The sequence below is a fragment of the Saimiri boliviensis genome, chromosome 4 (assembly GCF_048565385.1).
Source record: "Saimiri boliviensis isolate mSaiBol1 chromosome 4, mSaiBol1.pri, whole genome shotgun sequence".
Taxonomy (NCBI): Eukaryota; Metazoa; Chordata; class Mammalia; order Primates; family Cebidae; genus Saimiri; species Saimiri boliviensis.
Genome location: NC_133452.1, coordinates 2,412,200 through 2,430,630, shown reverse-complemented (window position 1 = coordinate 2,430,630; position 18,431 = coordinate 2,412,200). Strand labels below are relative to the sequence as shown.

At 53.4% G+C, this 18,431-nt stretch overlaps 1 protein-coding gene across 2 annotated transcripts in view; it reads left to right on the top strand.

Moving 5' to 3' along the window:
* Nucleotides 1–278: 278 nt before the first annotated feature.
* SMOC2 (SPARC related modular calcium binding 2) overlaps nucleotides 279–18,431 on the top strand; it is a 190,963-nt gene continuing 172,810 nt past the window's right edge. The window contains exon 1 of one of the 2 annotated variants that reach the window (XM_010331307.3): nucleotides 279–574. In XM_010331307.3, coding sequence (XP_010329609.1) covers nucleotides 491–574 — 84 coding nt within the window. In that variant the 5' untranslated portion in view covers nucleotides 279–490. The remainder of the gene's footprint in view (nucleotides 575–18,431) is intronic. The other variant, XM_003943442.4, reaches the window with a different exon arrangement.

The following is an 18,431-nucleotide window of genomic DNA, read 5'->3' as shown; positions in this document are numbered from 1 at the left end:
GTGTGAGTCCGTGTAACGTGCGTCTGTGTGTGTGTGCCTGGGTGTGCGCGTGTGGTGGGCGCGCGGGGAAGGAGACACGGCGACAGCCCCGACAGCCAGCCGCGCAGCCCCGGTGGTCCCCGCTCCACCTCTCACTCCGCAGACCCGCGCCAGGGCGGCCTCTGGGCCTAAGCGGGCGTCGGAGCCGAGCGGGCGCGGCTGCGGGCGCTGGGAGGTGGGGCTGTGGGAGGAGAGGGGAGCGGGGGAGGGAGGGAGGCGGGCGGGAGGGGAGGATCCGGGAAGCGCCAGGGTATTTGACAGGAGCGAGGGCGGCAGCGGAGGACGCGGAGGACCGCTGGGTGCCTGCAGGGGAGCTGCTCAGCCGGGCCCGGGAGCGGTGGAGAGAGACTGCGGAGCCGCCCCCTCCAAGCGCCGCGCTCACCCACCGGGCTCTCCCGGCTGCAGTGCCAGGGCGCAGGGCGCGGCCGACCTTCCGCCCCCGCCACCCACCATGCTGCTCCCCCAGCTCTGCTGGCTGCCGCTGCTCGCCGGGCTGCTCCCGCCAGCGCCCGCGCAGAAGTTCTCGGCGCTCACGGTAAGCCCGGGGACCTGGCGCTCACGCGGTGCCGGTGCCGCCTCCTGCCGCCAGCCGGGGCCGGGTCCCCGCGCTCCCCTCCAGGCCCAGGCGCCCGGGTGCGGAGAGCAGGTGGCCCTGGGGGTCGTGGAGCCTCCGCTCGCCCGCGGGGCTGGAGCGGTTAGGACCACGGAGTGCGCGCCGGGGACAGGGCTGGGACGGGCTTCGGGGGACCCTGCCTCAGGGGACGCTGCCGCGGCTGCGACGAGTTCTACCGGTCCGCTCTGCCTGGACCCCCCAGTCCGGGGCTCTGGCCGGGCTGTAAGTCCCCCTGGAGTCCTGCAGGCCCCGGACGAGGGCGAGCTGCGAGGCGCTCCTGTGTCCGGCGCTCACGCACTCACTGCTGGGCCGGAGCCTGCGGGGAACCAGGTCTGGGAGCGCCGGCGCAGCCCTGCGGACTGTCCCCAGGCCAAGGCCGACCCGCCGGGACTGGGACTGCGACTCGGGCGCCCACCTCGCCCATGGGGACCGGCCCGCAGCGCGTCCTTCGACCAATTTGGGCTTGTGCGCCGCGCGGACTCCGGGCCTCTTGCGGGGTGAAGGGGCTGCCAGTCGCGGGCCCCCTTTGTGGGTCAGACCCGCCCAGAGACCCTCTTAAGTTAGTCTAGGAAGAAGCGGATGACGTGAACGATGATTTTTCTCTGGCCTAAGTGTCACTAGAGAAGCGCTTTCTTCCCGTCTGGGGACAGAACTGCAGGGAGGCAGCGGCTCGGGCCTCTGGGCTCCTCCTCGTGGCGGGGATGCTTCGCTCCTGAGCGCGAGGTCACCGCGGTTGACCGCTGTGTGTTTTTCTTTCTGAGCTGCAACTTCTCTGCTACAGCCTTGGCCCGGCTGAGGCGCGCGGTGCCAAACGCGGAGCAATGGGTGGGGGCCGAGCCAAGTCCCCGCTGGCCAAGCCAACCCGCGGCGGCCGCTGGGCCAGGCCGGTGTCTGCAGCCCCCATCTCCAGCGGACCTCGTGGGCCTGCAGGTTTGCAAACCCGTAATTAATGCAATCGCCAGAAACGAAAACATTCCACTTACATGTGTTTTTGAACAAGTGCTTGAGAAAACACGAAGGTAGCGAGGACAGCCCCGGTGGAGAGGCGGCTTTTCAGTGTCCGGGGACTTGTCCTAAAGGGGTTTCTTGTACTGAAAATGAAGATGGTTGAAATAAGCTGTGGTCGGTTCTGCTTTTCAGCAAATTTAAAACTTACGTGGGCACCTTTTCTTCTTCTTTGACTTTTTCTTCGTTTTCTTTCTTCTGCCTGTTAGCAGTGTGAAGGGTGGATTGTGAGTTCATTGCTCATACCTAGAATTCTTCTGCAGCGGCCCTGGGTCCCTGCCTTGCGTCTCACAAATGACTCGTAGATTAGAAGCTGCTAACTGGGGCTCCAAGGAAGTTTTCACATGCTCAGGCTTTCCCTGGAGATCCTTTGTCTCCCCAGAGAGGACCCTCAGAGGACACTGACTGGAGGTTTTCATGGATATGCACATGTGTGCATGCATCTAGACATAAATACACGCACACACGTAGACACTCACAGACAGACCCCACACGCATTCAAAGCACACTACAGGAGACGGAGGAGCTAAGACTCATTCTCCAAAGGAAATCACAGCAGTTTCTTCCAGAACTGTAGCAGCAGGCACCTACAGTTGCCACGGATTTTCGGAGTTTCTGAGAGCTCCACAAGGAGACTGCCCTCTGCCTGCTGCCCTGGGCGTGTAGGGGCGGGGTCGGGCCTGTTGCCTGCCCCCCACCAAGAGCAGAATCAAGGTGGTTAGTAATGAGAAGAGTTTAAGACTCCAGGTTTTCTTATATTCTCTCCTCGTTCTCATCTAATGTTCACTTTTACCCTCTCACCCTTGGCCTCCTTAAGGTTGCCCCAAGAATGTCTTGGGTGCAGTGAGGCCCACTACGTGCGGTCTCTGTGCAGGAGCTGACACACCACGCAGGCTTGGCCCTGTTGGCTGCATTCCCCAAGAACACTTTGCCTGCAACTTACATTTGCAAATAAAATCTGTATCCCAGAGAAAAGTTTAAAGCCAGTACACATTTTGGCACACTTCTCCTCACCCCACCCCGAGTCGGGAAAATCAGAGTTACAAGGTAACAGAGGCAGGCTTGAGATTGGACTGGTCACTGGGAAATGCCAGGTGTGCAGGATTTTTCAGCGCTACTGCTCTCTCTTCAAATCACCTTCTGGTTTTTGGAAGTCTCTTTTGTTTCCAGAGGCCCTCGTTGAAAGAATGGCCTTCTCTCCCAACAATTCGCATCCTACCTACTGTAATGTCAGAGAGGCAGTATCAGTCCATGCAGTGGACGGGACCCATGGCTTGAGGTCTTGCTGGTTGTGTGACTTTAGGAGAGTTACTTAATTTCCTAATCTTCAGTCCCCTTATCTGTAAAATGAGAATAAATATTATCTTTCAAGCATGTCCTGAGGATTAAAGGGATTAAAGATAAGGCCTAGTATATGCTCTCCAGGTAACGTTATTTTGATGGTGCGCATGCCATGGGTCCATATGACAGGGTTGTATCAATTGGCACTATAATCATCAATGCATATAGCGTTGGGTCGTTAAGACATGTGTGGATTTGGCTTTATGGTATTTCACCTGGCACAGATCCTCAGAGCACAGCACTTGGCTCTTGGTGTGTATGTGTGCCTGATGGGAGGAGGCCACTGGGGACTACAGAACGAGGGGAAAACCTGCCTCTCCACTTCCTTCCACTCCATCATTTCTTCTCGTCTAGAAGCAGGGAAATGTGTCCCCACACCTGGCTTCCTAGGACCATGCATTCGTCTTTCCTGTGACAAATGGTGACGTGGATGGCCTTGCCGGTGTGCTCACCTCTGCCACTTCATGTTCAAGACTCAGAGAGTCTGCTTTGCTTGGTGATGATCTCTGTTCTTTCCACCAAAGTCATTCTTCAGAAATGGCACCGTGAGGCCCTCTGTGTCTCTCCTTGTGACTCTCTGCAGGCTCTGCACGGCCTCCTGGTTATTGCTCAGACCCGTCACCTCCAGTCAACAGTGACATTCTTAAGTGTAGTGTGTCCAATGTGCCCTAATGTGGATCCAGGTCAATTCCTTCCTTGCAGAAGTGGGTGCATTGAATGGCCACACAGTGCCCATTTTTCTTTTAATTTCTGTGAATGACTGAAATGAGGGAATGATCTCTGTCTAAATGGTTTTGATTACACATAATTCTGTTCTTCAAAGAGCAAGCAGGCATGATGATGATGATTCAACTTTATCATGGTTGTAGTTATATGAATTTTGCCAGGCTGATCAATAGGCCCACACCCAGATGTTTTCTTTCAATGCAGAGAGGAACGATATTGCCTGGGACCACTTTCCCAGAAGTTTCGGGTTAGAACCAAAGCATTCATTTCCAGGTTGACTAAACTATTTTGCTCACACGTAGAATTTTGAAGTCACATTGCCATCCTTCCCAGCCTTCTCTTACTGCCAGTCCCTAATGCTCGCCTGAGTTCACACGCATGGCTTCATTAAACATATTGTTGTCTCCACCGTCAAGAGATGAGGAAGCCAGGAGTCTTGAGAGGCTGTGTGAGGGCCCCTGGTCATGGAGAGGATCGCGACCTTCTCAATTCAACCTGCCGTTATGTTCTTTCTTCAGGGGGAGTTCCCCTTACTGCTTTTTGCAGTCTTTAGGAACTGCACAATCGCACACTGCCGTTTCACCTCAAACTGTAGCTGACTTTCATCCTGAGCCCTCAGCTTCTCACAGAGGGTCTGGCACCGGGTAAACGACTCTGCTTGGTCTTGGGGAATGCATGACAGCAGACCTGAAACAGTATTTCCTATTTGTGTTTATTTGAAAGAGAAGAAAAGTGATAAGAAAATAATATTTACCCATATGCAACTTAAGTTTCATGACTAGCAAGTTCATGAGCTGATTTAATATTGATCTTGCTGAAAAAGCAAAAATAGAAATGCGATTCCATTTCTGAGCAATTGTGGTTTGGAGTGCATACCTGGTCCTGTTTGGATGGAGTTCTCACCCAGCCTCGGATCGTCAAGGAAGGAGTGGGTTTTTTTCCCTTTCTTCTTCCATTGCGGATGCCTTGAGTCCATTTCGTGCTCTGGGAGGGCTTTCCTGCCTTCCCCAGAAGAAGACGGACCACGAGGTGGTTAAGGAGGAGAGAACCAAGCATAATCAAAATTTTCCAACGTCGAAGCCCATTTACATGGCGTCTAAAAACCCAGACATCTGGAAGAGTCACTTTAATTTTGCTGTGAAATCAAGACCTTAATGAAACTATAAGCAGTTGCAGGCCCTAACAAGATCATGCAGTCAGTGGGCATGGATGTGCTGTCAGCTGCAACAGCTCAGAACCAAACAGATTTTTAAGTAATTCTATATCAAAATAAGCCTTCGTGCCAATCCAGGATTTTAGAGTGGGGATTGTTATTAAGATTGTCAGCAGAACATTGGTTTGGAGGTCAAGGGTAACATTTATATATTTTTGAATTAAAAGATTAACTGGGCTGGGTACGATGGCTTATGCCAGTAATCCCAGCCCTTTGGGAGGCCGAGGGGAGTGTATCGTCTGAGGTCAGGAGTTCAAGACCAGCCTGACCAACATGGCAAAACCCCATCTCTACTAAAAATGCAAAAATTAGCTGGGTGTAGTGACCCACACCTGTTATCCTAGCTACTCCAGAGCCTGAGACAGAAGAATTGCTTGAACCCCGGAGGCAGAGATTACAGTGAGCCAAGATTGCATTATTACACTCCAGCCTAGGTGACAGAGTGAGACTCTGTCTCAAAAACAAACAAACAAAAAACATAAACGGTTCTACACGGACAACACACAAGCTTAGAATGATGAATTTCCAGTAGGATTTTGAAGTTAGAGAAGAAAATTTAAGAAATCCTTTTCTTAAATGTCTGAGTTTATGTGTAGGAGACTAGAACGGTCACCTCCTGTGTTCTCCAATTGATGGCGCTAATAGCATAAGACCCCACCGTTAGTCAGTGTATGTCTTTAAAGCATGTGCAACAGTTACTACATCGGATATTTAACTATAGCTCACAAGAGGAAAGATTTTATAATATGACTTAATATTTTGTTGATTCCTAATTTCCCAGGGGCTAAAAAGAAATTACTCTGAAAGTGAAAATAACAGACATTCTCATGTGGTTTTGCAGTTCCAGGCCAAAGAGCCAACAGCAAAGATTGTAAGAAAACACAAAGAGAACCAAGTAAAATATGAAATCACATTTGTATGTTTAGGATTAAAAAATTATAAATGAAACTTCTATATTATAACGTCTGGCTGAATTTAATTAGATGTTTGAACACAGAGACAGTCTCAGAATGACTTCTTTTTGATGAACCACAGTTTTGTTTGGACGTCTATTGCGTGTGACATAATGTGGCATATTCAGCAGTTAACCTGTCACTGAGCAGAAGGCGAATGTGTGTAGTGTGTTCAGGGTTTGTTCTTCCTTCAGTGCCGATCTCTGCTCACTTTGCATTCTTCTTCTCCCTGGGCATCCATTTCCTTTTTCGTTCTTTCATTTTTTTTTTTTTTCTTTTCTAAGACAGGGTCTCGCTCTGTCCCCAGGCTGGAGTGCAGTGGCATGATCTCGACTCACTGTACCCTCTGCCTCCTGGGCTCAAGCGATCCTCCTGCCTCAGCCTCCTGAGGAGCCAGGACTACAGGTGTGCACCATTACGCCCCGCTAATTTGTGTGTGTGTGTTTTTTGTAGATATGGGGTTTCGCCATGCTGTTCTGGCTGGTCTTGAACTCCTGAGCTCAAGTGATCCACCCGCCTTGGCTGGTCATCAGCTTTCTCTCTCTTTTATGCTTCTTTTCAAATTAGAAGAAACTTCGTTTTCTTCTCCTTTACTAATATACTGACCATTAACGCCACTGTCTCTATTTTAGCACTGGCTGAGGCTCCCTGAAAGGTTTTCTGGTTTCTGTTCCCTACACTCCCTCTGCTGAAGTGTGAGTGCCCTGGGCTCTGCCCTGGGGCCAGCTACAGCCTGTCTCACCATCCCCATACCTGCACGAGTCCCTCAGCCTAGGGCACACGTTTGGGGGACATAGGGGTAGGCAAAGTCTTAACATTTGAGGTTCTTGGCACAGAGTCTTCCAATAATGGTGACGTTTCTGAAGAAGCCTGTGGTGCGTTTGATCCCGGGTTCAGAGCCCTTGCGCGCAGGTCCCCGTTAGGCCCATCTCATTTTGGATACTGAGTCTGTTGGATTTTAGTCACTTCTTAAAGGACAAGTTCTCCAGTTTGTTGGAAAAAAAAAAATGCTGTGGTGTGTACGTTGACCTTGTCGGAGTCGGGTGTTTTGTTTCTCTCTTACTCTGTTCAGTGATCAAGGCGCTAGCACCCAGTAAATCCTCCCTGTGCACGAGGCGGGTGCAGCCGTGGACTGCCATTTCTTCTCGGCATTAGGAACGTCGTCTGACTCCCTAAGGCTTTCCCTACCCGGGTTAGGCCTGTGGCATGTGTCAGCCCACAGTGGACTGGGAAGATGGTGGGCATTCTCCAGATCAGGCCAAACCGACCTGGGGTTTGTGACCGGGAGGAGTGGTCAGTTGATGATATTGAGGGCTGAGTTGTGAAGGAGGAAAATCCTCCCGTGGAAGAGACTGTTTAGAATTCTCTGCTATGAAAGCAACATGGCACTGGATGTGAGAAGGCCTCCTAGTGGTGACCTGGGCTTTCGGGAGCAGAGGAAAAGGCGTGGCACCACTCTGGGGAGGCTGGGGAGGAGGACAGCTCTGGGGAGGAGGGGCAGGGATGGGGAGGGGAGGAAGGGATGGGGAGGAGAGCAGAGATGGGGATGGGGAGGAGGGTGGGGATGGGGATGGGGAGGAGGGTGGGGATGGGGAGGAGGGTGGGGATGGGGAGGAGGGTGGGGATGGGGATGGGGAGGAGGGGCAGGGATGGGGAGGAGGGTGGGGATGGGGAGGAGGGTGGGGATGGGGAGGAGGCCAGCACTGGTTACCGTCTCTCCACTGAGGCAGTGAGTCTTACACACATCCTTTGCTAAACTCTCTCTTCCTACCAAGAGCCACGTGATACATATTTATGTTTTAAAGTAAAATTAAAGGACCGATTAACATGTTCATAGGACTTTGAAAAAGGATAGAGCATGGTGTTGGAGGCAGTAGGTTGATAATTCTGTCTTAGGCACTTTTCCCGTTTTAGAATGGTTGGGTTGACATGACCTTATGGGGTCCCTGTGCTGGGGAGACACATTTCTCCAGGCCTTTTCTGATTTTACCCTGTTGTGACATCCTCGCAGCACCTGTGCTCCAGCTCCAACATGCAGCTCTAACTCCAGCCCGTGTTCGGCTTCTTCCATGTAACTACTCTTCCTCCCTCCCTCTTTCCCTCCCTTCTCTCTCTCTCTCTCTCTCTCTCTCTCTCTCTCTCTCTCTCTCTCTCTTCTTTCTTTTTCTTTCTTTCCTTACACTTGCGGCCGACCTTCATGAGTGGACACAGACCTGCCTGCGGCTCACTGCGTCCACCTTCAGCTGCCTGATTCCCGGTGTCTGCACCAATTCACCATCTTTACACACACACACGCTTTCCTGCTCAACGCTCTGCCCAGGGTTTCTTATAACGTTGAGAAAATACATAATCTAAGGTCGGATCTCAGAACCATTGCGTGCAAACGTTCCACATGTTGATAGCGGGCACCGTACGGTTCTTCCTGACATTAGCAGTCCAATTGAAGGAAAGTGACTTCATAGAGTCACCTTTTAAATAAGAGACAGAACTACTCTTAAGAGAAATTTCACGTAAGAAAGGAAATTCCATATGTGCTTATAATTTTCAAAATAATTTGAGAGATCCGAAAGAAAAAGAAATTGGGCAGACTTTAGGGTATATTTTTGGTTTTGGTTGTATATTAATTCATGCCACATGGAATGTGGGTCTATGTAATCAAGAATTTGTTTTAAGTATAATTAAAACTAACTATTAAAATTGACCTTGGAGAAAGGAAGTTAATGTCCTTTCATTATGCGGTGGCAGGCGGCCTGGGACTGTCAGATAAACCGGGCACGGCCATTCTTCGGCCTTCAGGGTCTAGGCAGTCCAGCTCCGAGTGTGACTCGCACTTCTGGACCCTCTAGCAAGTGTCATTACCTTTAGTGAAGTATAAAGTAAACACATGCTTTTCCATCACCCTTTCCTTTCAAAGGACAATTGAGTTAAACATCGTAACTATTTTAAGAGGGACAGGCATAGTCCTCACTGAAATGCCTGCATCAAAGAATCAGCAGTTAGCGCCCTCTCAGATGCGTTCCTCCCTGGTTAGGACTGCACCCTGCTTCCTGCGGTCCTGTATTCCCCAGGGACAGTGAGTTTCCATCAGTATACTGTCGTCGATCCGTCCTTGAGGTGACCTTATCTATCAGGAGGAGGAGAAAGAGAAGAGAGGGAAGAGGAGAAAAGGAAGGAGAGACAGGAATCGAACTGGATAACAGGACGTTGCGGTCCTTTCGGAGACAGTCTAGGCCTCTGTCTTTGAAATACAAATGTACAGAAAGTTTTGAGCACTAAGCAAGAAAGATGATGTAACATTCTGGTGGCTGGCCGTCATGCTAGTCACCAGAGCAAAATTTATTCTAAGGAGGATTCTTCTTGGACCGTGTGTGAGAAGTTACCAACTAGGAATGCTGAAAGGGCTTTTGTCTGAATGAGGCTGAGAGTCGCGTCATCTGTAAGCATGTGCCTGTTAATGAATCAACAGGAATGGACGTCATCTACTTTCCAGGGCACTCATTGAATTGTTTAAAGAACATGCTCAGGTTTTCGCCAGGCACTACCCACTTCCCAGCCGGCCCCTCTCTTCCCTGTTCCTCGACCCCTTTCTTCTTAGGCCCTGGGTTCTCTTCCAGGATTGGGAGTGTTCTGTATAGATGCGATGGGATATTAACGCTGCCGTGCGGGATGAACTCACTAGGCACTGCTTCCCAGTCTGCAAAGCAGCGACCCCAGGGCCCTGACACCTGCAGCCACTTTTCTCCACCAGGTTCTTTGGAGCTCTGATTCACTGACAGCCTTGTCAGAATGTGGTCCCAATGCCAGGCGCGCTATTGCACAAGCTGTTTGTCGCTGAAACCCAAGTGTGACCCTGTGAGGTGGCACCAGTTGGTGATGGGATTGTCATCCTAAGTGGCTCTGAATTGAAGATTCTGCTAAGCTGGTTTCCACCACTCGTTGGTTTTTGCATTTTTCGCACTCCCACATGATATTTTATATATTATTTTTGTTAAAACTAGATTTTCGTCTTGATTCCATTACCCTAGTGGAAATACGGCCGCCAGTTGATGCAAATGTGTCGCCTCCTCCTGTTTCTTCCTGTGAATGGCCTTCACTCCCCGAAGCAAGGCGCTTGGCTAGAGCTCAGGCCCCGAGGCTGCCTGTCCATGTGCTGCAGTCATTTCCTCCCAGGGGAAGGGGAAGGTCCCAGGTTGAACCGACACTGAGCTCTCCCTCCCTTGGAAAGCCCTCCCCCACAGCCAGGGTCTTAAACATTATCCGTAAAATGCTAAATTGAACTCCCAAGTGCATGTAACTGGAAATGTGAATCTAAAAACTTACACTAATCCAGTCATTGACACTTTGTGAAGAAAGTTGTTCCATCAGCTGTGAACAGTCATCACGGTATGTTCTCAGCCTCATTCTACCACACGCAAAGGCTGTCTTCTGGAAACACGGACACATTCTCCAGAAACAGGGTGCGTACATCTGGAACGTGGGATAGAGGTGCCTGCTGGGGCTATAAACTGCCTTTACACTCTGTGCCTTTCTACCCTGAAACATTCCCATGCCCGCGCCCTCTTTCTGTGCTCCTGCAAGCACTATCTCCTGTGTCCTCACAGTTCTCTCTCTCTCTCTCTCTCTGTCTCTCTCTCTCTCTCTCTCTCTCTCTCTCTCTCTCTCTCTCTCTCCTGGGTGTATATAGGGTTTTGCAAACACCCTAGGCTAAGGAAAGTGAGCAAGCGAGCAATCTCTCTGACCTGAACGTACACGTCGGTGAAGTTCTTTCTCTGTAGGAGACACAGATCTGTGAGTGTGCTCATCAGTTCTTCATTCTTAAAAGATTTCTCTTTTGAAGAGAGTTGCCAAAGACAGACCTTTCTTTTTATTCAGAGATAAGATCCAGGTGGAGTCATAAATTCTTTCTTTGTCCTCTTGGCGTCTCTCCCACCTTTTACGCCCTGCTGGAAACGTGCGGGTGCCAGCGCTGGGCGGCGGAGGAGCCCATCTCCTTTTTCGGAAGAGGCTGTCTCAGACGTCTCTCCCAGCTTCCCTGATTGCAAGAATCGACCACAGGAGGGAGCCGCGGAGCGGCTGAGCTCTATCTTTCAGGGGAGGGTCACGGGGAGGTGGGGGGGTCTGGGGTTCCCACCACCAGCAAAGTGTCTGCCACCTTGACTGCAAAAATAGCCCTTGGGCTGCTGCCTCTTCTGAGTTCAACTTTCCGGTTTTAAAGAATTGGCTCACAATGCAAAATGCTAAATTAGGAAATTAAAAAGCAGGGACATTTTAGCCTGATGTTTTATTTAGAAGTCTGGGATATGCATGTTACATTCAGCATCACAACCCAAATATCAGATAAGAGTATCATGTTATTGAAGCAGGGTTTTGGTTTTAAAATAACTGGAGAGAGAGGGGCAGCGTGAGGCGGCTGCTGCCGGGGGCCTGCGCTGGCTGAAGAGGTTGCTATTTTCTTTCTGCTGTGAGGTCAGTCCACTTTGTGAGACTGGTTTTATTTAAAGCAATCGCTTAACTTATTTTATTTGCTAAATGAATATTATATTTCAGCGTTCTCCAGTGATAGGAATTTTCAGACATGTGATTTTCCCGAGGGATTTTAACCCAAAAGAACCATAAGTACAGCAAATCAAAATCTTGTGCTCCGATAGTCCAAAAACCACTTGCGCTTTTTTGTACCCCCAAATCTGAAAGAAATTTTGAAAAGCATTAGCGGTTGTCATTCAGCTTCATATCAGCGTTGCTAGTCCCTTCCCTCATTTCTGCTACCTTTCTCTTTCTGTTTTGTTTTGCTAAATTCCAAACATATCCGCAGGTTGTCTGGCCAACGCTGATTCCAGAAGGCAGAAGGAGGAGGGCAGCCCTCCAGGGCCAGGCTTCCAACCCTCTCCACTCCCCCAAGGCTGGCATGAGCCTGGCTCCCAGGCCACCCCTCTCAGTTTCTGGGGCTTCTTCTGGGCTCCACGCAGGCGCCCTCCTCCCCATGGCTCCGACAGCAGGCCGGGGCAGGCTTCCCTGGACACCGGTCTTGGGGGGACACAGCTTCTGTTTCTGCACCAGAGTCCCCGGGGCCTTAACCTGACACTCAGCGGCACACTCTGAGGAACTGCGGGCAGCGTGGCTTGAATGTGCATCAGAGCTGGCAGGTGCAGGCTGCTTTAGAGTGTGGTCAGGGCCGCCTGACAAACGCGGGCAGGGGTCGGGGAGGAGCTAGAGAGCCAGGGCTGTGCCCCGGGAGGGCGTGGGGCAGCTGCTGGCTTCAAGGCCCGGTCACTCTGCAGCCCTGTCATTTCCAGCTGGCCTTCGTCTCCGGGTCTCCACCTCAATCTTCTCAGCCTACCCTGGAGTTGAACAGAAGGAGAAAGGAATTTCCCTGGCAAAGCCAAGTGGAGAGTTAGAGGCGAAGCTCTCTCTGTCTCTCTCAATTCTGTCTCTCAGTCTCTGTCATTCTGTCTGTCTCTCTCTGCCTCTCTGATTCTGTCTCTCAGTCTGCTCTTCTGTCTCTGCTTCTTCCTGTCTCTCTCACTGTCTCTCTGTCTCTGTCTCTTTGACTCTCTGTCTCTTCCTGTCCCTTTATCAGTCTGTCTGTATCTCTGTCTCTCTAGTTCTATCTCTTGATCTCTGCCATTCTACATGTTACATCTCTGGCTCTATCTCTCAGTCTCCCTCTCTGTCTCTCTATCTCTGTCTCTCTGTCTCTGTCTCTCCGTCTCCCTCTGTCTCTCTGTCCATCTCTGGACTCTCTCTCCGTCTCTGTCTCTGTCTCTCTGTCCATCTCTGCACTCTCTCCCCGTCTCTCTTACTCCACTGGTCTTTCTGTTTCTCTGTCTTTATTCATCTCTCCGTCTGTTTCTCTCAAGCTCCACCCAGCGGGTCACTCAGTGTCCCGCGCCTCCGCCCTGCGGCCGGCTCTCCTGCTGGGCTGCCTCTGGGCTCTGAGTCCCAGCTCCCCCGGGAGGATGGGAAGGCCTGAGGGCCGAGGCATCGCCGAAGCCTTTGTGAAGAAGAACTGAGCTATCCCAGAACTAGCCTCGGCCAAATGTAGCTGGGCGTTTTGTAAGTCACACACTTTCTCCACCCTTTCTTCTTCAGATACTTTCTGGGTTTTCCAGGTTCATTCAGAACTGAAAATAGCCCCAGGTAACTTCACAGCGTGAAACCCAGAGCTCTCAGGACACGCCCCAACTCATCTCCGTCTGGGGTGGCCCGACTGCGGCTCGGGCAGGCTCTGTGGCGGGAGCCCCGGGTGGTAGCGCAGGTGTCTGCAGGAGACGGTGTGCCCTTCACCGGTTCTTCACCAGATTGTTCGCTGGGTTTTCTAAACGCACATTCCGGGGAACAGAGGAGGCTTTGAAGAAAGAAAAGTAAACCCACTAAAATATGTGAAAACAGCTGTAACATGGCACCCAGGGTGTGTCTCGTGCTGGAGGTGAGCTCGTGACTTTTCCATGGGATGCATCCTGAAGGTGCACCTGTGCCAGCCTGCGCTGGAGATGCTGATGGGGACAGCTGTGAGTGGCAGCAGGCACAGGCGCCACAGGTGCCAGGGTCCCAGTTTGAGACCAATGAAGTTGTGGGGCAGAGGGGCCGGCGCTGGCCTGAAGGTGGCACTCAAGCTGACTCTGGAGGGTCCCCGTGGCCCGTGGGCTCAGATGGGGTTGCGTGTACTGGGTGCAGGGAGCCCAGGTCAGGAGGGGAGGGCTCCTTAGGCCCCCCCGCAGGGTGCCGGGTTGAAGTGAGGACAAGGCCTCGGTGAAGGGCCTTGGGAGGAGCTGGGGCCCTGTCCAAGAACCAGGCCGACTTGAGGGGCAGCCCGGGGACGCGGCAGGGGACCTGGCTCTGACCCTCGGCCGGCCCCAGACAGGACCAGGAAGGGCAGCTGGCTTGGGGTCTGGTTTTCTTCTTTAAGATATAAAAGAACTAAATAGTGAACTTTGTGATCAGCTCAGTGTTTTCCCATGTTGCCTCCTGCCCCAATCGTGGTTTTCTCGGAGCAGAATCGGAAATGATGGACTGGTCGGGGTGGGGCAGACGGACGCCGCTGGACGGCCCCCAAGCCTGGGCTCCCTGGCAGTCGGCCTGGGTGGGCGGCCCTCGGTCCTGCCTTTGAGAGGCTGGACCTTCTCCCCTCGTTCTCTCCTCCGTCAAGATGTCCATGTGCGTGTTTCCTGTTCCCTTCTTACAGTGAACTTTCTGAAGAACACTTGGGACTTGTGCACCGTATAAAGATTACCCAGATTTTAAAAATGTAAAGAGAAAGTCACAGATTTCCTTATTATTTCTGGGGTGTCACTCAAAATTGCTGATGGTGAACATCACAGAAAGGCCACACGCTTGGGCTTGGAAACCCTGTGCTTGGAGGAAGAGCTGAGGGGTTTAAAAACCAAACAGCCAAGCCTGACCTCATGCGAATGGACAGCTCTGGGGAGAACCCTGCAAGTGACAGAATCAGCATGGATTCAAAGCCTGGTATCTCAACAGCGCCTAGGACCAGGCTGGCCTTCTCCGCGAGTCCATGCAGACGTCTGCACGGAGACTTCACATCACGTCCCGCGTTCCCGGGGTCTGTTCCCGTGAAAGGGCGCAGCATTCAGTCCAGGGTGGGGATGCCCCAGCACAGCCACTGACTGTGGACGCCTAGGAACACGGCCACCCTCGAGCCCAGGGAGTGCGGCACGGGCGTGGGGACGAGGGCCTGCTGAGAGGGAGTCACCGCTTCTCCAGAGGCGTGGGCCCATGTGTCTTCTCTGAGCGCTGCGAAGTCACTTTGCCTGCTTTTGGTGCAATTGATAGATGGTTTAAAAGAGGGTCCCCCACACGCTGTTCCCTAACGATGCAGCCCAGCTGTCGTCGTTCGTGGCTGGGATTGGCAGTGCAGGGGCAGGAGCAAGGCTCTGGGTTTTTGCAAGCCCTAGGAAGGTGTGGAGGGTATGGAGGGGCTGCGGGGCTGGCAGGGGGCGAAGCTGTTCCCAGGCCATGGGTCTGCTCTTGAGTTAACCCCAACCAGGATGGGCTACATTGAACCAGGCAACCAAGGGAAGCCTCGCGGTGGGTCCCTTTCACACCAGGAGCCTCCTCTGTTCCCTGGCACCCTCCCAGTGCCCCTGCAGGGAGTCTGTCTCTCTCACAGAAGCTCCCTGGTGCCACTTGGCGGCCGCAGTGATTTTTCCATGTGGAGCTTTCCTCTTGTGGCAACCCCAGCACCAAAGTTTGAGAAGGGAGGTGGCCTTCCCGGGAGAGCGTTCTGGCTCGTGCTGGATTTCAACACATGCTCCAGGTCAGGCTGATGGGAGAGGAGGCCCATTACGTTTTTAGGAGGGTGCCTCCGGAGCGTGGATGTCGGGTTACAGGAGGAGAAGGTGAGATTTCAGTGGCAAGCAGGGCATGTGGGTGTGAGTGAGGGAGAAGCCTGGGCTGCCCCATGAGGGCGGCGGGTGTTGGGCGGTGGTCACGTCCCTTGCAGTGAGTGGGTTCAGGCTTCATGGCGCTGCCCACGGGGTGTGAGCTCAGGGTGAAAGCAGCAGCAAGGCTGGGGCTGCAGGGATTCGAAGAGGCTGCTCAGGACAAGCACGCGCATGCTCCTGTGACATGACGACTGCTCCTCGTCACGCACCGTTTTCTTCTGGCAACCCGCACACAGCTCGGGAGAGATGGCAAAGCCCCGTGTCCTCATGCCGGCTCAGGCACCGTGTGGCCGCCACACCCCCCCTCCGGCTCTGCCTTCCGCCACCACCTGGAGACGGCAGCTCTTCTGGACCGTCCACGAGGGCTGCCGGGAGGAACGTGCGTTTAGACACTCAACAAAGACACAGTGGAACTTCCAGTGAGGGCCATTCCACCGTCCACAGCAGGGAAGTCGGAACCCAGTTCTAAGCTGCCCCTGCACCCAGGCGTGATGCCGGCCCGGGGATGCCACCCCCCACCCCCAGCCCCATCTGCAGCACAAGCTGTGTCCAAGGGGCTGCCGACCGTGATGGATTCAGTCACAAATGGGCTCACTGCCCTGCCTGGAGCTGCAACAACCTCAGCCCCTTGTTCTGCCAGGGGAGGGGCTGAGTAATCAGAGTGGCCTGAAGTCACCGCTTGTAGATACGCAGGAGCCTGAGCTCCTCGTATGTATGTGGCCATGCCATCCTCCAGAACACGAGCCCCGTGGCTGTCCTTCCTGCCGTGCTGGGGGTGGGAGGCTGGCCTCATGCTCGCTGCTGCCCTGGCCAGGCCTGCCCTCCCCACACCCGTGAGCGCGCAGGGTGCTGCCTCCTCTGTGCGGCTGGTCGTGACGGAAATGATCTGACCCTGCTGGGCAGGGCCGCGGGCCCAGCTCTGAGAAGCACCGGAGTTGTTCCAAGCCTGCTTTGTTCTGTCTTCTCCTCTCTTTCTAATGAGTCTAACAGAAACATTCCAGCTCTGTTTCTCTTTTCTTGGGGGTATTTCATGGCCAGGTCAAAGCGGGGGGGCCTTTGTGGCCTGTGTGCCGTCATCTTCTGGCGAGGGGGGAGCACAGGGGTGGGTGGTCTTCCCCACCTGCCACAGAGATGGACCCTGAAGGTCCCGCTGCACCACGCACTCTGACGTGGACTCAATGCAATGTGGGCCTCCCAGACTTCCTTCCCGGGAGGCCTGGAGGCACCTCATGATCACGTCATCCCGCAGATGCCGAGGCCGGTTCTTCCCGGTCATCACAGAGGGGCCTGCAGGCATCGTTTGTCAGTACTCAGGAGCCTGAGCTCATCATACGTTGGTGGCACTGTCATCCTCAGAACTGCCCCCGAGCACGAGCCCCGGGACATGTCCTTCCCGCCGTGCTTGTGATGGCTGCCGGGGTGAGAGGCTGGTCTCATGCTCACTGCTTTAGGCCAAGGGTTCAGGGCTTGGGGACACTTCTCCTAGGGCCACCAGCCTACCAGCTCATCAGGGGGAACCGGGATGCAGCAGCCTCTCTGGGAGGGAGCTGGCTCCCCCTGCCCCCCACCCCGGGGTATCCCGCTGCCTGCTCTGGAGGTCCTGCGCTGTGGCATCAGCAGTTCTGTGGTGGATTCTGGATTCCCACTGCCCGTGGGTTGGACCAGCTTCTGAGTCTCAGTCTTCCGTGCTGTGAAATGGGGAGTGCAGCCTCTTGGGAGTGGGGTGTGATCTTGGTCTGTCCTGGCTAACACCGTTTGCCTTCCTTGCTAAGGAATGGAGTCCAGGCTCCTTAGGGGAGGAACGAGGGCTCCCGGGGCCTGGGCCGGCTGGCACCCCTGCCCGGAGTCTTGGAGATGCCGAGCGCCTGTTGTGTCCCGGCCCCTGCTCTGCAGTTGTGTTTGTGCCGCGTGCTGTTTACCTCACACCCCCAGCTCTCCTTCTAGGAACACTTCCTGCACCCTGCAGCGGCCCAAATGCCCACTCCTCAGTTTAGAGGAAGCAGAGAGCAGGATGTTAGATGCTTCTATCAGTTCTCATTGTACAGTAATCAAAGCTAATTCATTGTGTTAAGTATGAGTTGGAAAACAGTGTGACATGGAAGGGTGATTGATGGATATTGAGTATCCCTTCCGTCGTCATCAGCAACAGCATGGAAACGTGGCCATAATTATGAATAATGCTTCCCATGTCCAGGGCCTTGTTCAAATTGATTTACCCAAATAAGCGCCTCTATTCCCGGCAACACCCCCAAAACGGTGGCTGCTCTAGTGATTCCCATTTTGCAGATGAGGAACTTGAGGCACAGATGGATGAAGTGATGTCATGGATTGAGGACATGGGCCTGGGTCCTGGAGCAGTGGGCTTCACGGGAAGGAAGTAAGAGGTGCAAGTTATGTCAACCCGAAGCTCGGAGCCGGGGCGGGGCCTCCTGCTATATCAGGGTCTAGGGCCTCGTAGGTGTGCTTTGATGGCAGCCACAGATGTGCCTGGGTCCATGGCAGGGAATCTGGGCCATTGGCAGGAAGTGTGACATTGAGGACAACCTGGAAAGGCAGTGTCTAGCCACATCAGGAAGTGAATTCTCCTGAAGTGGGGAAGATGAGTTCCATTAGTCACGCCTGGGGTGATCCAAGTGAGTTGATGAAACAGGATCCTGGTGCCCTCACATGTGAAAAGGAAACAAAACCTGGTTCTGTAGCTAGAGCCCTGGGGTGGGTGAGCCCTCCTGGGGTAAGTGAGCCCTCCTGGGGTGGGTGAGCTCTGGGGTGGGTGAGCCATGGTGGGTGAGCCCTCCTGGGGTGAGTGAGCCCTCCTGGGGTGGGTGAGCTCTGGGGTGGGTGAGCCATGGTGGGTGAGCCCTCCTGGGGTGAGTGAGCCCTCCTGGGGTAAGTGAGCCCTCCTGGGGTGGGTGAGCTCTGGGGTGGGTGAGCCATGGTGGGTGAGCCCTCCTGGGGTGAGTGAGTCCTCCTGAAGTGGGTGAGCCACGGTGGATGACCCTTCTGGGCTGGGTGAGTCTTTCTGAGGTACATGAGCCCTGGGTTGGGTGAGAAAAGCCCCCAGGTGAGTGCGGTTGATACTGGCCTGATTTATTTGCTCTGTGCTTTTGTTTCCTCATCTCTCAATCACATGTTTCCTTCAA